The 19,696-nt window shown below is 45.2% G+C and overlaps 3 protein-coding genes across 3 annotated transcripts; all 3 read right to left on the bottom strand.

Annotated features, from left to right (window-relative positions):
* Positions 1 to 928: 928 nt before the first annotated feature.
* LOC112560149 lies at positions 929 to 4,287 on the bottom strand. The gene is made up of 3 exons (XM_025231758.1): positions 3,477 to 4,287; positions 2,191 to 2,324; positions 929 to 1,874 (listed from the first exon to the last, which is right to left on the bottom strand). The coding sequence occupies exons 1-3, from the start codon at positions 3,688 to 3,690 to the stop codon at positions 1,746 to 1,748; spliced, it is 477 nt and encodes a 158-aa protein (XP_025087543.1). The 5' UTR covers positions 3,691 to 4,287; the 3' UTR covers positions 929 to 1,745.
* Positions 4,288 to 7,126: 2,839 nt separating this feature from the next.
* Positions 7,127 to 10,241, bottom strand: LOC112558987 (protein PIF-like). Its single transcript, XM_025229776.1, is given in 8 exon segments — positions 7,127 to 7,162; positions 7,528 to 7,607; positions 8,186 to 8,276; positions 8,611 to 8,763; positions 8,766 to 8,965; positions 9,105 to 9,266; positions 9,568 to 9,752; positions 10,101 to 10,241. Coding segments are annotated over 7 exon segments (816 nt in total). The 5' UTR covers positions 9,662 to 9,752; positions 10,101 to 10,241.
* Positions 10,242 to 11,326: 1,085 nt separating this feature from the next.
* Positions 11,327 to 16,755, bottom strand: LOC112560818. Its single transcript, XM_025232881.1, has 6 exons — positions 16,234 to 16,755; positions 15,907 to 15,999; positions 14,723 to 15,427; positions 13,687 to 14,000; positions 13,268 to 13,500; positions 11,327 to 11,457 (listed from the first exon to the last, which is right to left on the bottom strand). The coding sequence occupies exons 3-5, from the start codon at positions 15,414 to 15,416 to the stop codon at positions 13,372 to 13,374; spliced, it is 1,137 nt and encodes a 378-aa protein (XP_025088666.1). The 5' UTR covers positions 15,417 to 15,427; positions 15,907 to 15,999; positions 16,234 to 16,755; the 3' UTR covers positions 11,327 to 11,457; positions 13,268 to 13,371.
* Positions 16,756 to 19,696: the final 2,941 nt, after the last annotated feature.

The raw sequence follows: 19,696 nt of genomic DNA on the forward strand, positions 1-19,696 counted from the left end.
AAGAAGTGCGCTGTAGCTTTTCTTAGGATTTTATTGCCTTTATAAAAATTATAAAAGAGAGAGTTTTTTGATAATAATAAATTAATAATAAGGATGAATAGAAAAGAAATCATAATGGCAGAATAATTTGTACGAAAATGCATGCATCTGAAAATATGGTTTGATAGTTTTTAAGTATCCATCAACCCAAACTGCCTTGTTAGGGTAAGGTGTAATTAATACAATCGACCCCATGACCACTGATCTGGGAGATTTTAGTGAGAAAATGTGAATTGTTAAGCACTGAAGCTGACGCCCACGTTGCTTGCAGTGCTGTGTATGGTAAAGCATGGAAGTACTCATGACCTTTCGAGAAGTAATATTTTAGGGGTCAATTTCTTATTAGAGTGTAAAGATCAAAACTGTTTAAGGTCCCTCCTACCTGGGATAACATAAATGTCGCCCGGTTAGAGGTCACTAATGATATAAATGTATCCTCTCTCCAGTGCACCTTTATGTGTGGCGTCTCAGTACTGAGTGTTCCCGACTCCTGAGGAGGGGTGGGTGGAGGGGATTGTTGTTTCATGCTGTCAGTAAATAAGATTCTTTTGGGATAAATCGACATGATCAGTCTATGGCTAATGATAATGGGTCTACACAATAACAACGTACGTTTGTCAAGTGCGAAGCGTCAGAAGTTTACATGACTCGTAATATTTCCGTATTGTATTGCTATCTGATGTTAAAAAAAAAAAAAGCAAAGCAGCATTGTACTATCGTGCGTGCAGAAACACTCACGCACACGCACACGCACACGCACACGCACACACCGCAGACGATTGCGGGGTGAGATCGACATCATTCAACAAATCAAACAATCATTTAATGCCCATTAAAAGCTCAAGTTAAATAAATAAATAAATAAAAAAAAAAAACAGGAATAAAGTCATTCTTTGACTGAGTCTCGGCATTTATTTAATTTCATTTGGGATATTGGTTATTTCCAGAGAGACCTTTTCGATGTGGTGGCTATCCAGTCCTCTGCAATCAATCATCAATCATCAATACTAAATTCTGACCGACATCTATTTCCCTAGACTTCTGACACGCTACAACATTTGTTTTAACCAGAGAAGTCAACATATCTTTGTTAGAAACCCGATATCAACTGGTGATCATGTTTTTACACAGTTCACGTTCCCCAGTAATTATACTGTAAATTACCGTCTTTGGGTCGCTATATCCGCCACTATCTCTTATAGACCTTGTATATTGCATCAAGCAATGGTTCATTGCATGCAACATTGTTTATGTAGCAAATGAACATGCTTAAAGAAGTTCCATATCTGGTTACAGACACAGCAAACAGGATGAACAAAAGTCTTTTTTTATGATGGCAAGCACTCCGATTCTACACTGTTCTTGAAGTAGTCTGCTCCTTTGTAAGCCGGCCAAATATAATACAGACGAACATTTGAGCAAGTTTGACAAAACTTTTACTAGACAGTCATATAAAACATTTGCCAGACTTGCTAAGTGCTTTATCAATATTTATCCTTTTAAGAAGGGCCTTGCGAAGACAGTCACTGCACCGCGGGAAAAGTCTGGGTGCGACAGTTGGCTGTCCTCTGTGGCGGGAGCTCTGCGCATGCGCTGAGCAGCCCCGGACTACTGGTCGCTCTTCATCATCATGGGAGCCTCATCCATGTCGTCGTCGGCATTGTTGGCCTTGCGCACAGACGCCCACGCGGTCATGGCTGAGGCAGTCAGCGACACAATGGCGGCCAGCAGTGACAGCGGGAAGCAGGGGCCCAGGTCCACACTCTGGGAGCCGCCATCCCGCAGACGACCGACCATGGCGGCGAAGATGATGGCAGAGAGAAGCAGGAATAGGCCTGCAATATACGATATATAGTTATCATTATATGATATAATTATCAACTTATACCGTAAAGAGTCCATGGAGTACGTCTACATTTATAGCCAGTTTTACGAGGAGGAGAAAAAAACGTTTACGCGTTGCTACCCTCCAAAAAAGTTTTTTTTTTCAGAATTTAATTTCGACCCCTGCCTTGCTATGTTGACCTATTGGTTAGCGTGCGCTTTAAGGATGACAGGGTTAGGCACGCGCATAGATTGACGAATCCCCGAAGAACCAGTCATAAGGAAGAACATGGCATGCTACGTGATCAGGCCGTACATGGCACGTACCTGCTGCGCCCAGCGTGTAGATAACGACCTGCCGCAGGCGGGACTTGCGCACGGATATACAGTGTGTAGTAGCAGTCCCAGGGCCGCCAGCACCAGCGCCAGAAGGTGGAAGATCTTGACGATAAAGAAGAACTCTGGAAGACAGACAACGAGGTGAGTAGCGATCAGCCATGTCCAGTAGCAAGACTACACACAAACAAGGGTGGCCACGAAGCGAGTGTGTGAAAGTACACTGCGTCACTCATTGTAGTGATTATTGTGTCTTAAATATCCTAGCTGAGAACTTTACTTGTTGGAATGTTTACACTAGAACTAATATTTCTAAATCTCTAGATGCATTTTTTTTCAAAGCATTGAACCGTAGAGACAAGTCCCTAAAATAGTGTGTGTCTCTGTGTAACTATTTTTTTTTTTTTAAAATTTATCACATGTTACTTGGTATATCTTTTGTAATTGTAAAAAAGCACAGTGGCTTTCTTAAATGTAAATAACTTCGTGTTGATGACAATCCCATTGCCCACTAGGTATATAGGTATGATATAACTGTGATGATTTTATTATGCTTCTCTCTCAAATAGGCCGACAACCTGTTCAATAAAGTGATACTGATTCTCTCTCCCTCCATCACTCTCTGCCTCTTCCTGACTCTCTCTGCCTCTCCTCTCTCTCTCGGTGTGCGGAAAAGCAAATAGAAATAATCTAACCACAGAATGCGTCCAAGAAAGCTAAAGTGTCTTTGTTCAAATGTTGAGACAGAGAGCAGCTCAACGGATTTTCATCGAAATAGGACGAAGAGGAAGTTAACTCAGACCAAACTTAACGAAGTTGACTTGCACTTGAGACTGGTGACCAGACTCATGTTCAGTACCTCATATGCACACCAACCAACGGCTAGTTTTGTAAGTTTCACACTTTAAAAAGTTTGTTTATCTCTAAGTCCCACTTGAGATCTTACAAATAGCCTGGAATCGGATTAGAATGGAAGGTACATATTTACTTTTGAACTTTGACGGTGCTTTTAGGTTTAAAACTTCAGTAATGCACTTTTATTTACAGCAATGACCACTCTATAGACTATTAAAATACTCAGAAAGACTAGATGAGAGAATGCAAAATACAAGAAGACAATGAAAAAAAAAGAGACGCTTTAAAACCACGTGGCAAGAGAGATATCCTCCAGTGACATTATGAGAAATGTCATTGAGTACCTAGGGAATTGATGAGAGAGGAGAGTCATGGAGTATCTAGGGTCACTGAGTGCATGGAAGAGTGTCATGGAATCATACCTCGGCCTCCTTCGATCTCGAAACCAGTGGCGATCGTCTTGCAGTCGCCGTCGCTGTCGCACTTCTTCTGTGACCACAGCCCGTGCCAGCGCTGGTCCGCCATGTTGGGCCTGTAGACAACGCACCAACTCGGTGGGATAAAGGCTGCCAGCAGTAGGATCACAGCCACAACCGTCAAGACGTACGCCGCTATACTGATAGGCTTAATGATCATCTCTACGTCGTTTCTACGTGATCAGACCGACGAGTAAGTGGGCACCACTCCAGCTACGTGTTCCAGCACGTTAACCTTACCTAACCTTTGCTACTAAACTCATGCCCCTGTCTCCGACAAAATGGGGTTTTGGTGACACGGAACAACTGGCAGAAAAGATCTTCACTTAGGAAGTTGTTACATGAAGTAGCGAACATACAAACATTATCTCACGTCTCTGAGATCCTCCAAGGCGCGGTCAAGGAAACCTGGTGAAGACTTCAACAACATCCCACGAACAGCTACAAGATGTATCGTGTATCCATAGGTCAGCGATCGAGTCTTCCCTTTTCTTTTTTTAATATATATTTTTAAAAGTTTTTTTTTCCAGCTAAAACCCTTTCTTTGCCGCCAAGAAAGTAATGACATGCATTCCGACACGTCCGTGCAGTTGTCTAACAACAGGAGAGAAAATCCCACAGCAGAAAACGCTGCTACATCCCGCGGCAGCTGCACAGGTCTACGCAGATCGAACGATACAGAAGTCGCGGTGTTGCCTGTACGTTGACGTCCGCCATCTGCATGGGCGTGATAACCGTCGGCTTTTCCTGTTCACTTCCGCTACAGAGTTCAGATCCCGACACCAGTCCCCGCGCCCATCGTCACTGGCAGTGACAGAGACTTCCTTGTCACCGTGAGAGCCTGTCGGGGCTCACACCATGTTTCCATTTCCGCTTTGCAGCCTTCACTCCTGCCAGCGAGAGTTCCCGAGAGAACTAACGTTTGCGAGGCTGTACCGTTACCCTGCTGTGACGTCATTCAGGACTACCTCTGGCTTCTGCTATTAACTCTTGCTTTCACTGTGTGTCTATGTTATCAAACTTTTCTGCGTTTTCGATGATCAGTCACTTGTATGTTGTCAATCATTGGCTCAGAGTTGAGGTGAAGGTATTTTTAAACGAAAATATATCAGTCACTCATAAACAAAGAAGTTAAATGAGTCACAAACAAAGTCCACTTTGTTTAATTTCTGGATTGTATCACATCTTTTTGTCCCTATTGTAACAAAAAAAAAAAAAAAAATAGCGGAAGAACACAACAGTCATAGGTAAATAATTGATATACACCAGGAACTACTCACAGTCAAGTCAGTCAGGATTAAAAAAAAAAAAAATGTGAAACAAAATAACAGGGAAATGTTTCATTTTTTAAGTAAGGATATTTCTGGCCTACAGGAGTGTATATCAAAGAAGTATACATCAAGTAATGTGTGCAAACAAAATGCGCTACACAACAGTGTATACTGTTCACGAACTGCCGCTTGTTTTTATGAGCAGCTTGTTGTAAAGGACTGGTGTGGTGAAAATATTTTTAGCGATTGGGCAAAGATCAGTTTAAAACAGTGTCTCCCCACATGTGGGTGAGTATCATTCTCGCGACACGTGCCTACAAACTAGAGTCACTAGAAAGAAATTACACTTGTGTGTGTGTCTTTCACAAAACACGGATTCGTCAGATTAGTCATCAAATTACTGATTACTGTGATCACTGTCAACAACAAACGTCAGATTGTTCTCTGACAACGACTCTTTGTGAACCTGGGTCCTGCAAGCAAAATTTGTATTTATACTGCTGAGCCTGTAACATGCTCCATCCTTTGGAACTATTTGTATCACCACCTTACAACCGTGAGAAAGCACGAGTTCTGTCTACAAGTGTCGCAGATCAACTAAAATATGTTTGTCGCCACTGGCTACGTGTTAATAAACACCTTCACTGTCAGGGAAAGGGGAACAAATACTTTTAAGTCAAGAAATACCAAAATAATTTTAGTTTAGTACCGAGTGCTGACTAATCGTTGTTGTAGACCTGTGCTGTATGAAGGGAGCATGTCATCATATCTGAAGTGTCAGGAACTGTGATAGGTGTTGATAGGTGTATCCTGTGCGACATGTGTGGTAGCCACATCCTTCTTGGGGTTGGTTTGTGTACAATGGCTGGCAGTTGTACACACTAGACCTGAAGTCCGTCACTTTGTTGTATTTATTGTCTGAGCACCAAGAACATTGATACTCATTGACAGGGAATGTCTGTTCTCAATTGTTTGACATCCTGCAAAATGTCTCTGATGTCTGTACTAGTCCTGTATGCCCTGTACATAGTAATAGATATCTTTGTATCTTTTCGTGTTCTTTGTAATGTGGTTCTTGAACTCCGTCTTTTTATGTTCTGTACTGAGTACTCAACAGTCTGTCACAGCTCGTGTGAACATCAAATTGCTACACGAGCACCTGATTGGTTCTGACCCAGAGTAACTTTGCTTAGTTCGTGGTCCCTGATACTGAGGATACTTTAGATACTATGAACCACATAAAAGTTACATTATCCTTTTACACAGAAAGCACAGATCAAACATCGAATGTGTGTGTGAGAGTGTGTGTGACATGCGGTTTGGCTTGTCAGTGAGCGTGCATTAGTATATCAGTGAGTAGTGTGTGCGAGTGGGAGAAACGTGATCACGTGCGCCTCGAGTAATGGGGGATTCGATCCCCGGTGATCTGCACTGTCGACAAGCTGTCAGCTCGCTAACATATGATACGGATCGAGGCATTCGATAACAGAAAATCTAAACGGTATTACATAAATATAGAGAAAAGAAAATAACCAAAGTCAGAATAACACCAAGCCATTTTTTTTAGGGGAGTAGAGAAGGGTTTGAAAATACAGACGAGAAGCCCACGTGAAGAGGATGAGTTGTTTGTTGAAAGAAAGATCACACGCCAGTGACCCCATGTTTGTGTGGTGTAGATATTTGCGCCGGGGGTGGGTAGGTGAGTGTGTGGATGGGTGGGTAAACAAATCATATATCCATCCATCCATGAGACACTTTCACAGTGAAGTCGTAAATAGATATTTTACTGTCGTTCTCGTGATAAATAACTCTTGAGTACTGTAAACAAATGATCGAAATGAAGGTTAAAACGGTCCAACAACCCTGTTTACCATTACGACTAGTGTTGGCGAAACTACTAAAGAAACGTTGGTGTCAACACGAAGTGTGCTGGCCTACGATTGGTTCTAAAGCGATGACGTCACCGTGTGTATAGAGCAGCAACTTGTGCGACGCGTGCATCACGTGGTACGACCCTGAGGGCAGACTGACAACCTCTCGTGTTTGTACCTCGCGCAACAGGTTGCGATCGGACCTGTGGTTTTTCTACACGGCGCAACATGTTGATGATGACCGTATCGTGCAGCTAAACATTATGTCTGATATTGTAAAGTACAATTGTAAAGCCACCAAAATAATAAAGCCACTAACACTGCAAGGAAATGAATAAATATTGGTCTTTATACAAATGCAATGCTTGTACATGTTAAAACTTTGCACTATTGACATAACAATGTTTAACGCGCCTTCGGTTGTTTTCACCGGTCAGGCTTCTCTCTCTCTCCTTCACAGCGTCTTTGGTCGACACAGGTAGACTGTAATCTGAAACATGCAAGAAGAAAATAAAACATGTTAATTAATTAAATCGTAGAAAATCATCGAAAAAATAAAACATGACATGCTACGTCATCGATTATGTTTCTTCGTATCCATGTGCTTCTCATTAAAGACACAATTAAAAGAGTGACATTAGAGCAGAAGAGGGTCAGCCAATTGTTAAATGTTTCAAAATACAATACACCATCGCACTCTTTTTATTTTTATTTCCTATCTTTCGCTCGTAGAAACGAGTGACACTTGTACTGACATGACACTGGAACGGGTGCATTGATACCGAGACTGACAATGAGATTGGCAATCCTCATGAGTGACATGGACTACAATTCTCAAGAAACATTTTTGCTTACATCATCCATAAGGCCTTTGAAATTCTGGAAGTTAGTCCCTCGGCCGATCTGAAGGGCGCACTTGCTGGAGTCCAACGAGCCTGAAAAAAACATTTCAACTGACTCCCTGCTTCTGGCAGCTTCAGTACCTTAACAGTCTACAGATGTCACACCTTGGGGCATCTTAATCTGCATACATTTTAATTTTATGTGGGTGGGGAGAGTGTTTCCCATTTGATCCTCCACCTGCTACAAAACGGAGGCAATCGCCGACGAATAGGAGGTGACTATTTTCCCACTGTGGTTACTGAAGATTATTTATTTTATAAATTACAAAATGAGTCTGTCATTATGAACAAAATAGCTGGCTATAATTACACTCAATGAACTTCTATATTAATCTCATAGTTTAACAGAGGATTGATTTTTGTGAGCTGTTTTATCATGAGGTCAGCGTCAAAACTCGAAAATTATGTTTCTGTTGTTGTTGTTGTTGTTGTTGTTGTTGTTGTTGTTGTTGTTGTTGTTGTAGTAGTAATTGGCGAAACCTGAGGGCACTGGGATTCCCTCTTATCGTGATGATCACTGTCTAGAGTTTCCGGTTCTGCAAGGAGTCTCCGTCACCCGGCTGTGAAAATATTTTGCCGACCTACCTATGAACAGGACGGGACTGTCCTACCTGTGAACAAAGTCTGCTTGGAGAAGTTGTTGACACTGCCTGTCAGCAGCTGGCGGTCTATGTACAGCACGGCTTCCTTCCAGCCCACAGACTGTTCAAACACAACGAGGAACACATCAAGATTTCTCCTCCCTCACTCTCTCTTCATCATCCTCCCTAGAGGCCTCCTCCCACACACAGACACACATACACAGCGTACACAGTTCTCAAACATTGGTTTTTGAGCAGTTTTTTGTTGTTGTTGTTGTTTGTTTGTTTGTTTGTTTGTTTGTTTGTTTGTTTGTTTGTTTGTTGGTATGAACACTTTTAAAGAGTTTCCTCCTAGTGTCGCGTTGAATCCCTGACATGTGACGTACGCTGTAAACCAAACACTCAGTGACTCCCATACGTGTGACGTACGTCGACGTGCAGTGAGCGCAACTCACCAGCTCCGGGACGACGACGTGGGACTCTGCCCCGTGCTGGTGCGCATCCCGAAGTGGACACCCTGGTGGTCGGCGGCCAGGTACAGCGAGCTGGGCTTGAGGCAGTCGCCGTTGGCCACCAGCGCCTGCGACGACGACGTGGTGCCCGCCGTGTCCTGCTTGTAGCGAAGTCGAACCAGCAGCACGTCGCCGTAGTCGCTGTTGGAGAAGCGCGGCACCCGCAGCACAGCGCTGCCGTCGAAGTAGCCGACCCCACCGCTGACCTTGACCCCGTCGTTCTGCACGAAGTTGTTGTTGCCGGACTCGTCCCGCGCCTCGCCGTCGTTGAAGGGGATGTACAGCTCCGCGCGACACTCTGGCGACAGAGCAAGTTTGGTAAACACACTGATAACAGAACAGTGAACGTGTTCACAGAATAGAACACTTTGATTACAGAACATTATTCAGAAAAGGTACTGTGGGTTTCATGGTTAGACAGCCATCTCCTCCCTTACCTGGCGGTTCAAAGGCGGCGGGGTTGGGGTCGGTGCAGGCGCACTGGCTGTGGTTGTAGGCGGTGCCGGGGGCGCAGAACATCAGCTGCCAGCCCGCCCCCGCCACGTACTGCTCGAACACCAGCGGCATCGTCGCCACCGCCCGCTTGTCGCACACGTTGTCTTAGACACACAGAGCATCACATTAGTCACACCACTGTCGTCACATAAGTCACCTCACTGACGTCACATAAGTTACATCACAGCCACACTACTACTACTTCAAATCACTGCGCAGTAAAAACTGTCTAGCTGATTAAAGATGGAGCGGAAAATAATTATAGACTGAACAAATAGTTCAAAATAATTACGGATTTAAAACACAGGTTCAAGTTGGTAACATTTTCTCGTGTTCAAACTAATTATAGACTCCCGCTACACACACATGACGGGTACTCATACTACTCATAATACCCGGCCTTACTTGTGATAGTCGGGGCCACACCACAGGGATCCTGACAGGAGGACTGGGCACGCACTCCCCGTCCATACTGAAGGCGTACCCAGGTGGACAACATTTACCCTCCGATACTCCTCCCTCACACGCCCAGAAACCTCGACAGTTACTGGTAGCCGGGTACACGACGTACCCTGGTTGTCGGCACATATCTGTCATATATTCAAAACAAATTTTACGAACAGACATCAGGGTCAGTTCTAATCAGGAAATGACGATTTCGAAAAGATTTTTGCTCTGGTTAATGACAATAAATCCTCTTGGCCTCAAAATTATCAGTCATTACTTAGAATACAGAATACTAGAAACAATACGTAATGTAAAATACATAAGATATGAAATGGAAAATAGTGGATACACGAGTTGAATATTTACACTTATGTTCGGAGCTTTATTGCAATAGGTCAAAGTTCGCGTCCATCCAGTAGTGGACATTCAGGATATGTACATTCTGTAGTATGTATACATGCATGCAATGTCCAGAAGCTCTGACCACTCACCTTGCGGACACGCGGCAAGGGAGGGGCGGTTGCAGGTGAGAGCCACCTGGTCCCAGTGCAGGCCATGCGGACACTGCCGGATGCTCACCGTGGCGCTGCCGTCTGCTGCGATGACGCACTGCACGAACAGGTCACACGCACTCCAGTGCGCCTTGTACCCCACCCCGTTGACCATGGTGCACCCGTCACAGATCTCTGGAGAAACACGACCTGGTCAAGCACGTGCTATACACACAGCAGGATCGGGTGGTGCGCTGTATGTCTCCAAGTATTAAGATTATTCTAGATATTCCCATAAACAAAAAAGAGAAGACAAAGAGAGAGTGTAGAAGGAAGAGTGTGAACAAGATTACAAAAAACAAAAGGATATTTTTAGAGTCATCATTACCCACCTGGAATCCTCTGTGTCATGGTCGTTTGTTCGGGTACTGGTGATGTCACTGTCGGAGTGCTCGCTCTTGTCGGTTGCTGAGTAGTTGGTGCAGCTGTCTTTTCTGGTGTCACTCGGGGTGTGGAGGGTCGCTGGGTGGGAGACACGGTCGTCTTTTCTGGTGTAATATGAGGAGTACTTGTAGACAGCTTCGGGGTGGACGGTGCGATGGTTCTCCTCGTAGTTGGTGCGTGGATGGTCTTTGAGTAGTTACCTGTTCTGGTGTCGTCGGTTTAGTACTTGGAGTCGGTCTTTGGGTACTTGGAGTCGGTCTTTGAGTACTTGGAGTCGGTCTTTGAGTACTTGGAGTCGGCCTTTGAGTACTTGGAGTCGGTCTTTGGGTACTTGTAGTTGGCCTCTGGGTACTTGGAGTCGGTCTTTGAGTACTTGGAGTCGGTCTTTGGGTACTTGGAGTAGGCCTCTGGGTACTTGGAGTCGGTCTTTGAGTACTTGGAGTCGGTCTTTGGGTACTTGGAGTAGGCCTCTGGGTACTTGGAGTAGGCCTCTGGGTACTTGGAGTCGGCCTTTGAGTACTTGGAATCGGCCTCTGGGTACTTGGAGTCGGCCTCTGGGTACTTGGAGTCGGCCTTTGAGTACTTGGAAGCGGCCTCTGGGTACTTGGAATCGGCCTCTGGGTACTTGGAATCGGCCTCTGGGTACTTGGAGTAGGTCTTTGGGTACTTGGGGTCGGCCTCTGGGTACTCGGTGGGGTAATCTTCTCTGAGGTAGTCCACTGGGTACTTTCAATGGGACCCGAGCTGGTCTTTGCTGACGGCACTCGTGAGCTACTTGTACTCGGGTTTTGAGAGACAGGTCTCGAGGAGGGCATCAGGGTAGTTGGCCTAACGGTCTGTTTAGACGTTAGTTGGGGGATCCTTGTGAGTGTCTTTGTTGCTGACGTTGCTGGCCTACCGGAAGTCCTCAAAGCTTGTTAAAAAAATTGTGACACCGCCATCATATTCATTTTGTGTCTCATCTAAGATTGCTATCGTCATTTCCGAACAAGGTCAGAGGTCATGGTGGTGGAGAAAGGTCTTTGCGGGAGGGGTCAACAGTGTATAAAACTCATCTACACACGCATCCAATCAAAGAGTATATTTTTAAACTACACAATATTTTTAATCATTAAAAAAAAAAGAAGCAACATGCAAACATACAAAGGTTAGTATAGAAACTTGAGCTCTAACATGCACACACACACACGCGCACGCACAGAGGTCACACCTGGCGTTCTGTAAGTGGCGACTGTCGACAGAAATGCGTCACGTGACGATGAAAGTGATGGAGACTGACCACCGGTAGAATCAGGGTGGGCGCGGGTCGTGTCCACGTCCGGATTGGCGGTCGGCGTCTGTGTCACCGGACGGAGGAGAGGGTGGGATACCGGTCGTCATTGTGGACAGTGGGTGGATTACCGGGGTACTATCTGACTGGGTACTTGGGAAACCGCAGGTGCTTGTGAAACACCGCAAGAAGAAACGGGGAGCGGGTAGAATGTCACAGACACCACCGGCAGGGGCAGCCCCGTGTAGTTTCAAAAGCGCAAGGACAGGCTGTGACGGGGGCGGGTACCCGGGTAGGTAGAGGGTGAAAGATGAAGGCCAGACTGCCACGTTAGGCGAACTCGGAGTAAACGTAGAGCAAGTAAATGTGAAAGATGCGGTGTCTGTGGTGAATGAGTAGAAGGTGTTGTGTCCGCAGTAGGGGGAGAAGATGCTGTGTCTGTGCTGGTGTGGGTTGGCGCAATGTCTGTCTGAAGATGGGATGATGGTGTTGAGAGGGATGTAAGTGTCCCAGAGGGCCCGGTACTCTGCACCCCACCCGAGCTTTGCGTCACGTGTGTTTCCTGCACCCGGGTGGATGATGGACGTCACGACAGCGCCACCTGTGTCATTGTGTGGACGTTCTGTCGTGTCTGAAGTGGTCGTGGTGGTCACAGGTGGGTCTGTCTCTTCCGTGTACGGTTCTTCTGTCTCTTCAGTAACAGGTGGGTCTGTCTCTTCTGTCTCTTCAGTAACAGGTGGGTCTGTCTCTTCTGTCTCTTCAGTAACAGGTGGGTCTGTCTCTTCTGGTAGGTGGTTCTTCCGTCTCTTCAGTAACAGGTGGGTCTGTCTCTTCTGTCTCTTCAGTAACAGGTGGGTCTGTCTCTTCTGTCTCTTCAGTAACAGGTGGGTCTGTCTCTTCCGTATATGGCTCCTCTGTCTCTTCAGTAACAGGTGCGTCTGTCTCTTTAGTCAGTGGAGCTTTTGTTTTCTCTGTGTATGTTATTTCTGTCTCTCTAGTAAATGGTATTTTTGTTTGTTCAGTCGGGGGATTTTCTGTAATTTCAGGATAGGGACTTTCTGTAAAGTTCGCCCTGTTGTCATTGGCTTTGGGAAATGGAAATAAACATGCAGTTAGTAAATGAAATCCTATAACGATAATTTTAGTCAGCCATTTATTAGTATGACAGCAATGAAACCCCATTAGTACTTGAGTTAGAATGCAAAGTAGACATTAAACAATCCATTAATATTAACCACAGCATAGAAATTCTTTAATTGGACAATAGTAATTCAAATCATCATGCAAGCTTCCCAGTAAACTCCTTTTAAGAAAGGTAGCGGTTATTAAAAGCATAAAAAGCCTTATAAGAAATACAAGTTGTACAAGAAACCGCTCGGCACTTTCCGAAATACAAACTCACAGAGCTGGTTATGGCGGAGGCAGACTTACCAGGTGAGAAGATGAGACTTACCTGAGCACAAGTGCTTGAGATGAGACTCGTGAGGCCAACCTAAGTCCAGGTAGCCTTCCGCAAACAGCAGGTGATAATCATCGTCGTCCGCCACCTGCCTAAGGTCACCAACATCCGAGGTCCTGCCCCACGGCCACCACCAGCATCTGTATGCCAGCCATGCGTGCCAGCGCCGCCTGTCGGGCCGCCATCTGGCTGCTGGTCGCCCGCTCGTCAGTGATGAGGACACAGGCCTGCAGAACAGAGGGTAGAGACATAGGTCACAACAGACAGGTGGGTACAGACACACGTCACAACAGACAGGTGTCGTCTGTTTGATGCTTGTCCGCTTAGTCTAATCAGGAACTAGTTTGTCAAAAACATTGTGTAATGCGCTTAAACACACACGCACACACACGCACGAACAAACACACACTCACTTTGGATACGCTAGGGCGGCCCTGTGACGTCAGCAAATCGCGCATGCTCTGTAGAGCCAGTGCCATGTCAGCGGCGCCACCTGCCGGCGTCAGTCGCGCTATGTCGGTCTTGAGCTGTCCAGCGTTGCCGCTCAAAGCTGACGTCAGGCGCACCTGCGAGCCGTAGGTCATGACCGCCATGTGCCGACCTCCGCTCTGCACGTGCAGGTTGTCCACCAGGTCCCCCAGGGAGGTCCGCACTTGCGTCACATCCGGCGCCGACGCCCTCTGGGATAAATCTACCAGCACAGCTACATCCATGGCTGCCTGGCAATCTGTCATGACAATAGTGGTTGACAGAGATGACGTACGTTTGTGTGTGTGTGTGAATGAATACTTATGTCCATGTCTAGTCTATTCTGTAAAATTATTTAACGAGACTCCTTTATTTATAATATTTTATTTATTATTTAAATTATTTATAATTATCGTGCAAATCATCACATTTAACATATGCACACTGATTAGTCATTTGCTGATTAACTGATTAACTGATTAGTCATTTGCCACTTAGTGTGCAGAGATTTTTTAAAGATGATTACAGCAAAGAGACTTGGTTAACTCAAAATTACCGTTCAAAAAGGCAGCATTTATTTCGTGGTGAAGATTTCTTAGAGAGAGAAGAGAACGAGAGAAAGAGGGAGGCGGGGAGTGTTACAGGCAAAGAACTGGTTGAGCCTGTTACAGTTCAAAGGTCCAAGTGACTGATGGAGGACACAGAGAGTCTGACAGCAGACTGATGCCGGCTCAAAGCCAGCCTGGGTTAACATCATCCAACATCTCCGTCTTCCCAGCCCACCTGTCATGTAAACGGTTCTCAGGTGTGCTCTAATCTTTTTCGAGCAATGATCGCTTAAGAGCGAGCGAGAAAGACAAGCAAACAAAGAAAGTAAAGATTAAAAGAAAATTCACAGAAGCAATTGAGGGAGGAGAAAAATAAACCGCTAACTAAACGCTCACTGCGAATGTCAAACGGAAGAAAGATAAAAGTATTTACTGATTGTCGGGTAGCTAGCGACGTGGAGGCCTGATCTGTCACTGCTGTCATTATCGCCGACATCGTCTCCCTCGGAGCTGTTGGAGTCACCTCTGTCCTCAGCCTGCCTGCCGCCCACGACCACCTCTGCGACATCATCACTCACGTCCCCTTCATCGTCACTGCCGGCGAGACTGACATCAGCACTCTGTGACCCGTCATTGCCCCCACCCGCTCTTGCCAATATTTCAGAAGTCAACGGGTAGCGCTCTTTGTTGGACGAGCCACCCCCGCCTAAACCGGCCAGCAGGCCGCCCAGAAAGGAAGTGGTGTCATCTTCGCTGCTGGAATCCCCTCCAGCAAATCTTCCTGCGCTAGCCCCTCCTTGTGCACTGGAATCGCCGCTTTTTGACCCCAGACCGTGACCCCACGTTGTCCTAGACATTGCGCTCCCGCCGCTGTTTTGCTGACCCCACCCTATACCGACAGGGTGGTTGCTGTACCCGTACCACGAGTGTCTTCCGTAACCTGGGTTGTAGCCTGAGATGGAAGGCTGGCCAGGATAATTGTGGTTATGTCTCGTGTTGTAACCATTGTTGTAGCCAGTGTTGTACCCAGCACGTGCGTAGCTGCTGTAGCCAGGAGAGTGCAAGACAGACATCTCCTCGCTACTGTCTCCAGTGCTCAATAGCGGGTATCTCCACCCGCCACCCATCCAGTTGTGACCTGAGACAAGGAAAGAATAAAAATTGCCAATCAGATAGTGTATAATGTAGACTGTACAGATTAAAGCGAGAGAAAAAAAAATCCAAATTACAGACATAACAGAAATGTATTTCACCTACATCTACGTTTATTATCTACTACACACACACACACACAACCGCTTACACACAGACACAAAGGTACAAAACCAAAAAGGTAAGGAAACATAAGCACACACCTACAAACAGGTGGTAACATAAACGTTTAGCAATTCTCCTAAAAGTTTACTCGTCTATTTTTTTAACTTCAAATTTGTGACAGGACACAGAGCAGCATTCTCATAAAATTAACAATTAAAAATAAGAAAGAAAGAAAGATCGCCTCAGAATTTTGTTTTTCCCATTGAGGCTGTTTGATAAAAAAATGGTTAATTAAACTCATCAAATATTTTTTCTCGTGCTTGACTCTGTCAGCGTTCAGGAACCCTCGCACTCTCGTACCTCTCACGCCGGCGAAGACCGTGACGAGAGTGAGCAGTGCGCACCAGGACCGAGCATTTCTCCAGCCTTCTGACAAGACAAGGACCCAGTCATCTGCAAACAGTCAATGAGAAATCTTTCATAACTGTTATCTCTTCAAGAATTTTAGACGCTTGATGTAAATCACAACATTTTTATACTGGACGCAGTCTCATACAAAGATCGGTTGAAATATTTTCTGCTTACTATTAGCGTAAAATCACAGTTACAATTAAACTTCTTGAATCACTTTATTTATAATTCAAAAAGTCATGAATACTTGAAGTGGGGACGAAAGACCGGGCGTACCTTGTTGCTTGTATGAAGAAGCGTCTGCTCTAGGGAATGGAACCCAAACTTACAAACTGTCCGGGAAGTCGAAGGTTGTTTGCCGCACGCCCCCAAACTGTAGAAGACTTTATAGACAGCCGGGAGGTGGGGCAGCTGTTGCTAACAGTTTCTTCACAACAGGATGAAGAAACAGATGCTTGGCGAGGAAGTCGGGGAGTGGTGAAGAGGAGAGGGGGGAAACGATGATGCCAACTACATCCATCTACTGTCCGTGGTCAGCACGGGAGGGGAAGGGGGGGAAAGGGAAGAAGCTACAAGGTTGGGGAGGGGAAGTGCTTTGAAGGCAAAAGAAGAGATGAAGCAGGTATAAGAAGTTTGACTAAACAGCATGTTTGTGTCTCGGGCGGGTCGTAAGCGGACCGCTGATGGCCGTCCGGCATCCGGAGAGGTGAGGACAGGTGAGGACAGGTAAGGAGCAACTGGTTCGGGATCCGCAGTCCATGGGATGCACGGACCAATAAGCTCTCAGCACGTGTCGTGCGTGACTCTGTCTGATGTTAGGCCTCTCAACATCAAGTCCATTGCCGGACCGCCGTGGTCAGTAACACGACACATTGTCGTTGTTGCAGTCTCTGACAGGCATCTGGTATCTCCATGATCTATTGTCATCAACATCGTTATGAATAGTATTATAATTCATCGTTATGAATAATATTATAATTACTGTCGTGTTGCTCTTCTATTCTTCATCGTTCTCAGTGATGTAACCGTGTCAACCTCAGCTGTAGAATAACAAGCCACTTTCCCTCTGTAACCATTTTAAAATGATAGTCCAGGTAGAAGAAAATATGATAGTTAAAATTAAATCGAGATCTTTAATCGCTACAAGTGGTTCTGCATGAGAAGAAAAACAAAATATGAGGTGGAGTGTGTGGGGATAGAGGAAGGGGGATAAAAGAAGGCGAACACTAATGACTGGTGACACCAACAAACTGAACCCTCACCAGTGATGTCATCGGCCTGCTGAGCAAGTTGCAACAGACTTGATCACAGAGTCTGCTCATGTTTCTCTTTATTAGGAATGTCACTTGAGATGCACACCCACCTACCTTTGGGTGTACTTGGCAATGTCTGAACTTGGAGAGATATCTCGGTTATAACCTGCTTTAGGATCAGCGAGTAACATCGATTCCATTTTTTTAATTAGGAAGTATAGGTGCCTTAACGACGATCCGATTATAATCATCTAATAGGTTCAGGGTGGGAAAAGGTTCCAAAAATACAGCATAATAATTGCCTCTTGGATAAACAATAAATAAAGTCATATCTTAAAGGAGTCCTTTATGTTGCTTGTTGACCCTTGACTGGCTGACCTCTCTTGAGCCCTCGCGTCAGGGTCGAAAACGTCGAAGAAGGTTATTGAACTCAATTCACAAATAAAATAACAATTAATAAAGACATTATATTAGCCGCATCCATGTCTTCGCATGATGATGACCGCTCAGCAAACGCTCTTAAGGTACAGACATTGTTCGATGTGTCACTTACAGATTTGGGCAAATTAAACCTAGGTCACTTATAAATAAGAAACTAACTAATCATTGATTAAATTCAGAACCAAAAAAGGCCACTAAAAAACCCGAACAAAAAACACAAAGATGACACCTACATTTACAGGTACGCCTGCTTTAACTCAGCCCTGCATACTCATATGTCAATTACTATAAAGTTTTAGAAAATTAACAATTAGGTTTCCTGGTTTGTTTGTTTTTTTCTGTTGTGCTTTTTTTTTAAATTTTATTTTACTACATACCGCTCCTTGGTAGAAATTATTGGATTCGAAAACAGTTATGAACTTTAAATTATTTGTTATTGATGTTAGAAATACACTTATCGCAGTGCGAACTTCAGCTTTTAATCGAGATCGATTAACCGATTAATTTAAATAAATTACATACAATGACAATTTAATGCTCTGTGTTGTAGAACTGATAATCTACCCGGGGTTTGGCAGTCTGGACGGGCGCCATGCTCCAATAAACAAACCCAACCCTTCGCACATCCCAGCCTCATTCTTCTTTCTCGTCTTTCGCCTGTGGAGGACAGGGTGGGTGCCATCACGATGTATTGGGTGAGTGTCGCTCAGCCCATTAGCGCAGTCTCACGTATCGTTTGACGATGATGACGACGACAGGTGGCGCGGGCGTGGTGGAGAGACACGATGCCCTACTCCGGTCACCGGGTCACCAAGAGGCTGCAGAGTCGACGATGTTGTTGTTTGTCACGCACCGGTGACATGTTGGCCTCACGTGGATGAAAGCCAGTTTCTTTGTCGCGACATGCCGTAAGTTGAATTACGATGTCAGGTAATGCAATCGTTCCAGTTCATTCTCGTCTGACAGAGTGCTGAAGTAAAGGTTACAAAAGTTTGAGACTGAGCTCTAGCGCGACGGGTACGGGTACGGGAACGGGAACATTTATGATAATCATCTACAACAGACCGAGAAGCTGCCGTCGACATTCTACCAACAAACCAACTTAAAAATCTACACCAGTCTTCCTCAGTTTTACCTACTTTCTTCTCACTTTTCTCCTCTCTACGGAATTCCTGGTCAGCGATTAGAATTCCAGCCCACAGCTACATCACAAGATGTCATGAGCAGTACAGATGGTCGCTAAATATGTTTGGGTGTTTGGCTATACTTCCCATATGACACATCCATCAAGCTCGTCCCGTCTTCCCAGTCCTGCCTAATCTGTTTTACCTCGGATGTTGTTTAGCCCCCGAAAGTTTGCTGTGGATGATTAGGATTACGATGGGATGGGACCCACTGACAACGGACAACTGAACGAGCGCTAACCTTGGGTGAGGTGGAAATGTTCAGACCTGAGGTCACTGTGCAAATACAAATGTTTACTAAAACCACCGGTAAATAACAAACTCAACTTGTGCCCTTCCGACTCACAAAGGTGTAGTTACCATCATAGGATTATCCACCTTTTTAAACATTTTTAAATATTTCAAATCTTGACCTAATAAGTAGCCTTGTCACAATGTTACACAATATTGCAAGTGATTGATTGTATTTGAATGGAACGAAAAATACACAAACAATTTTTAAACAGCCACGTGTGTGGCTTTAGCACCAAACCTTGGCTGTTTGTTCTCTGAAACTCGTGGATACTTTGATGTAATAGGGAGATAGGGAAAGCCCGCGAAAGGTGTCGACGACAGGGAGTGCAAGGCGTCGATGGGATTGTCGATGCAGATTAAATGTGTTCAGGTGAACAGGGCTCTCGCCAGTTTGCGTCCTAATAACGATGTTAGGCGCCACAACAGTTTTCTGCCCCTCGGAAGTGCCGCCCCAGTGTGTCCCTCCTTTCCGTTGATTCATCCAGCCCTGCCCCCCTCTTTCCTCTCGGTTATCACCTGCGACAACTAGAGAGGGACAGAAAAGTGATGCACACAGACCGAAAGGTT

This window comes from Pomacea canaliculata, linkage group LG3 (genome assembly GCF_003073045.1).
Source record: "Pomacea canaliculata isolate SZHN2017 linkage group LG3, ASM307304v1, whole genome shotgun sequence".
NCBI classification, from domain to species: Eukaryota; Metazoa; Mollusca; class Gastropoda; order Architaenioglossa; family Ampullariidae; genus Pomacea; species Pomacea canaliculata.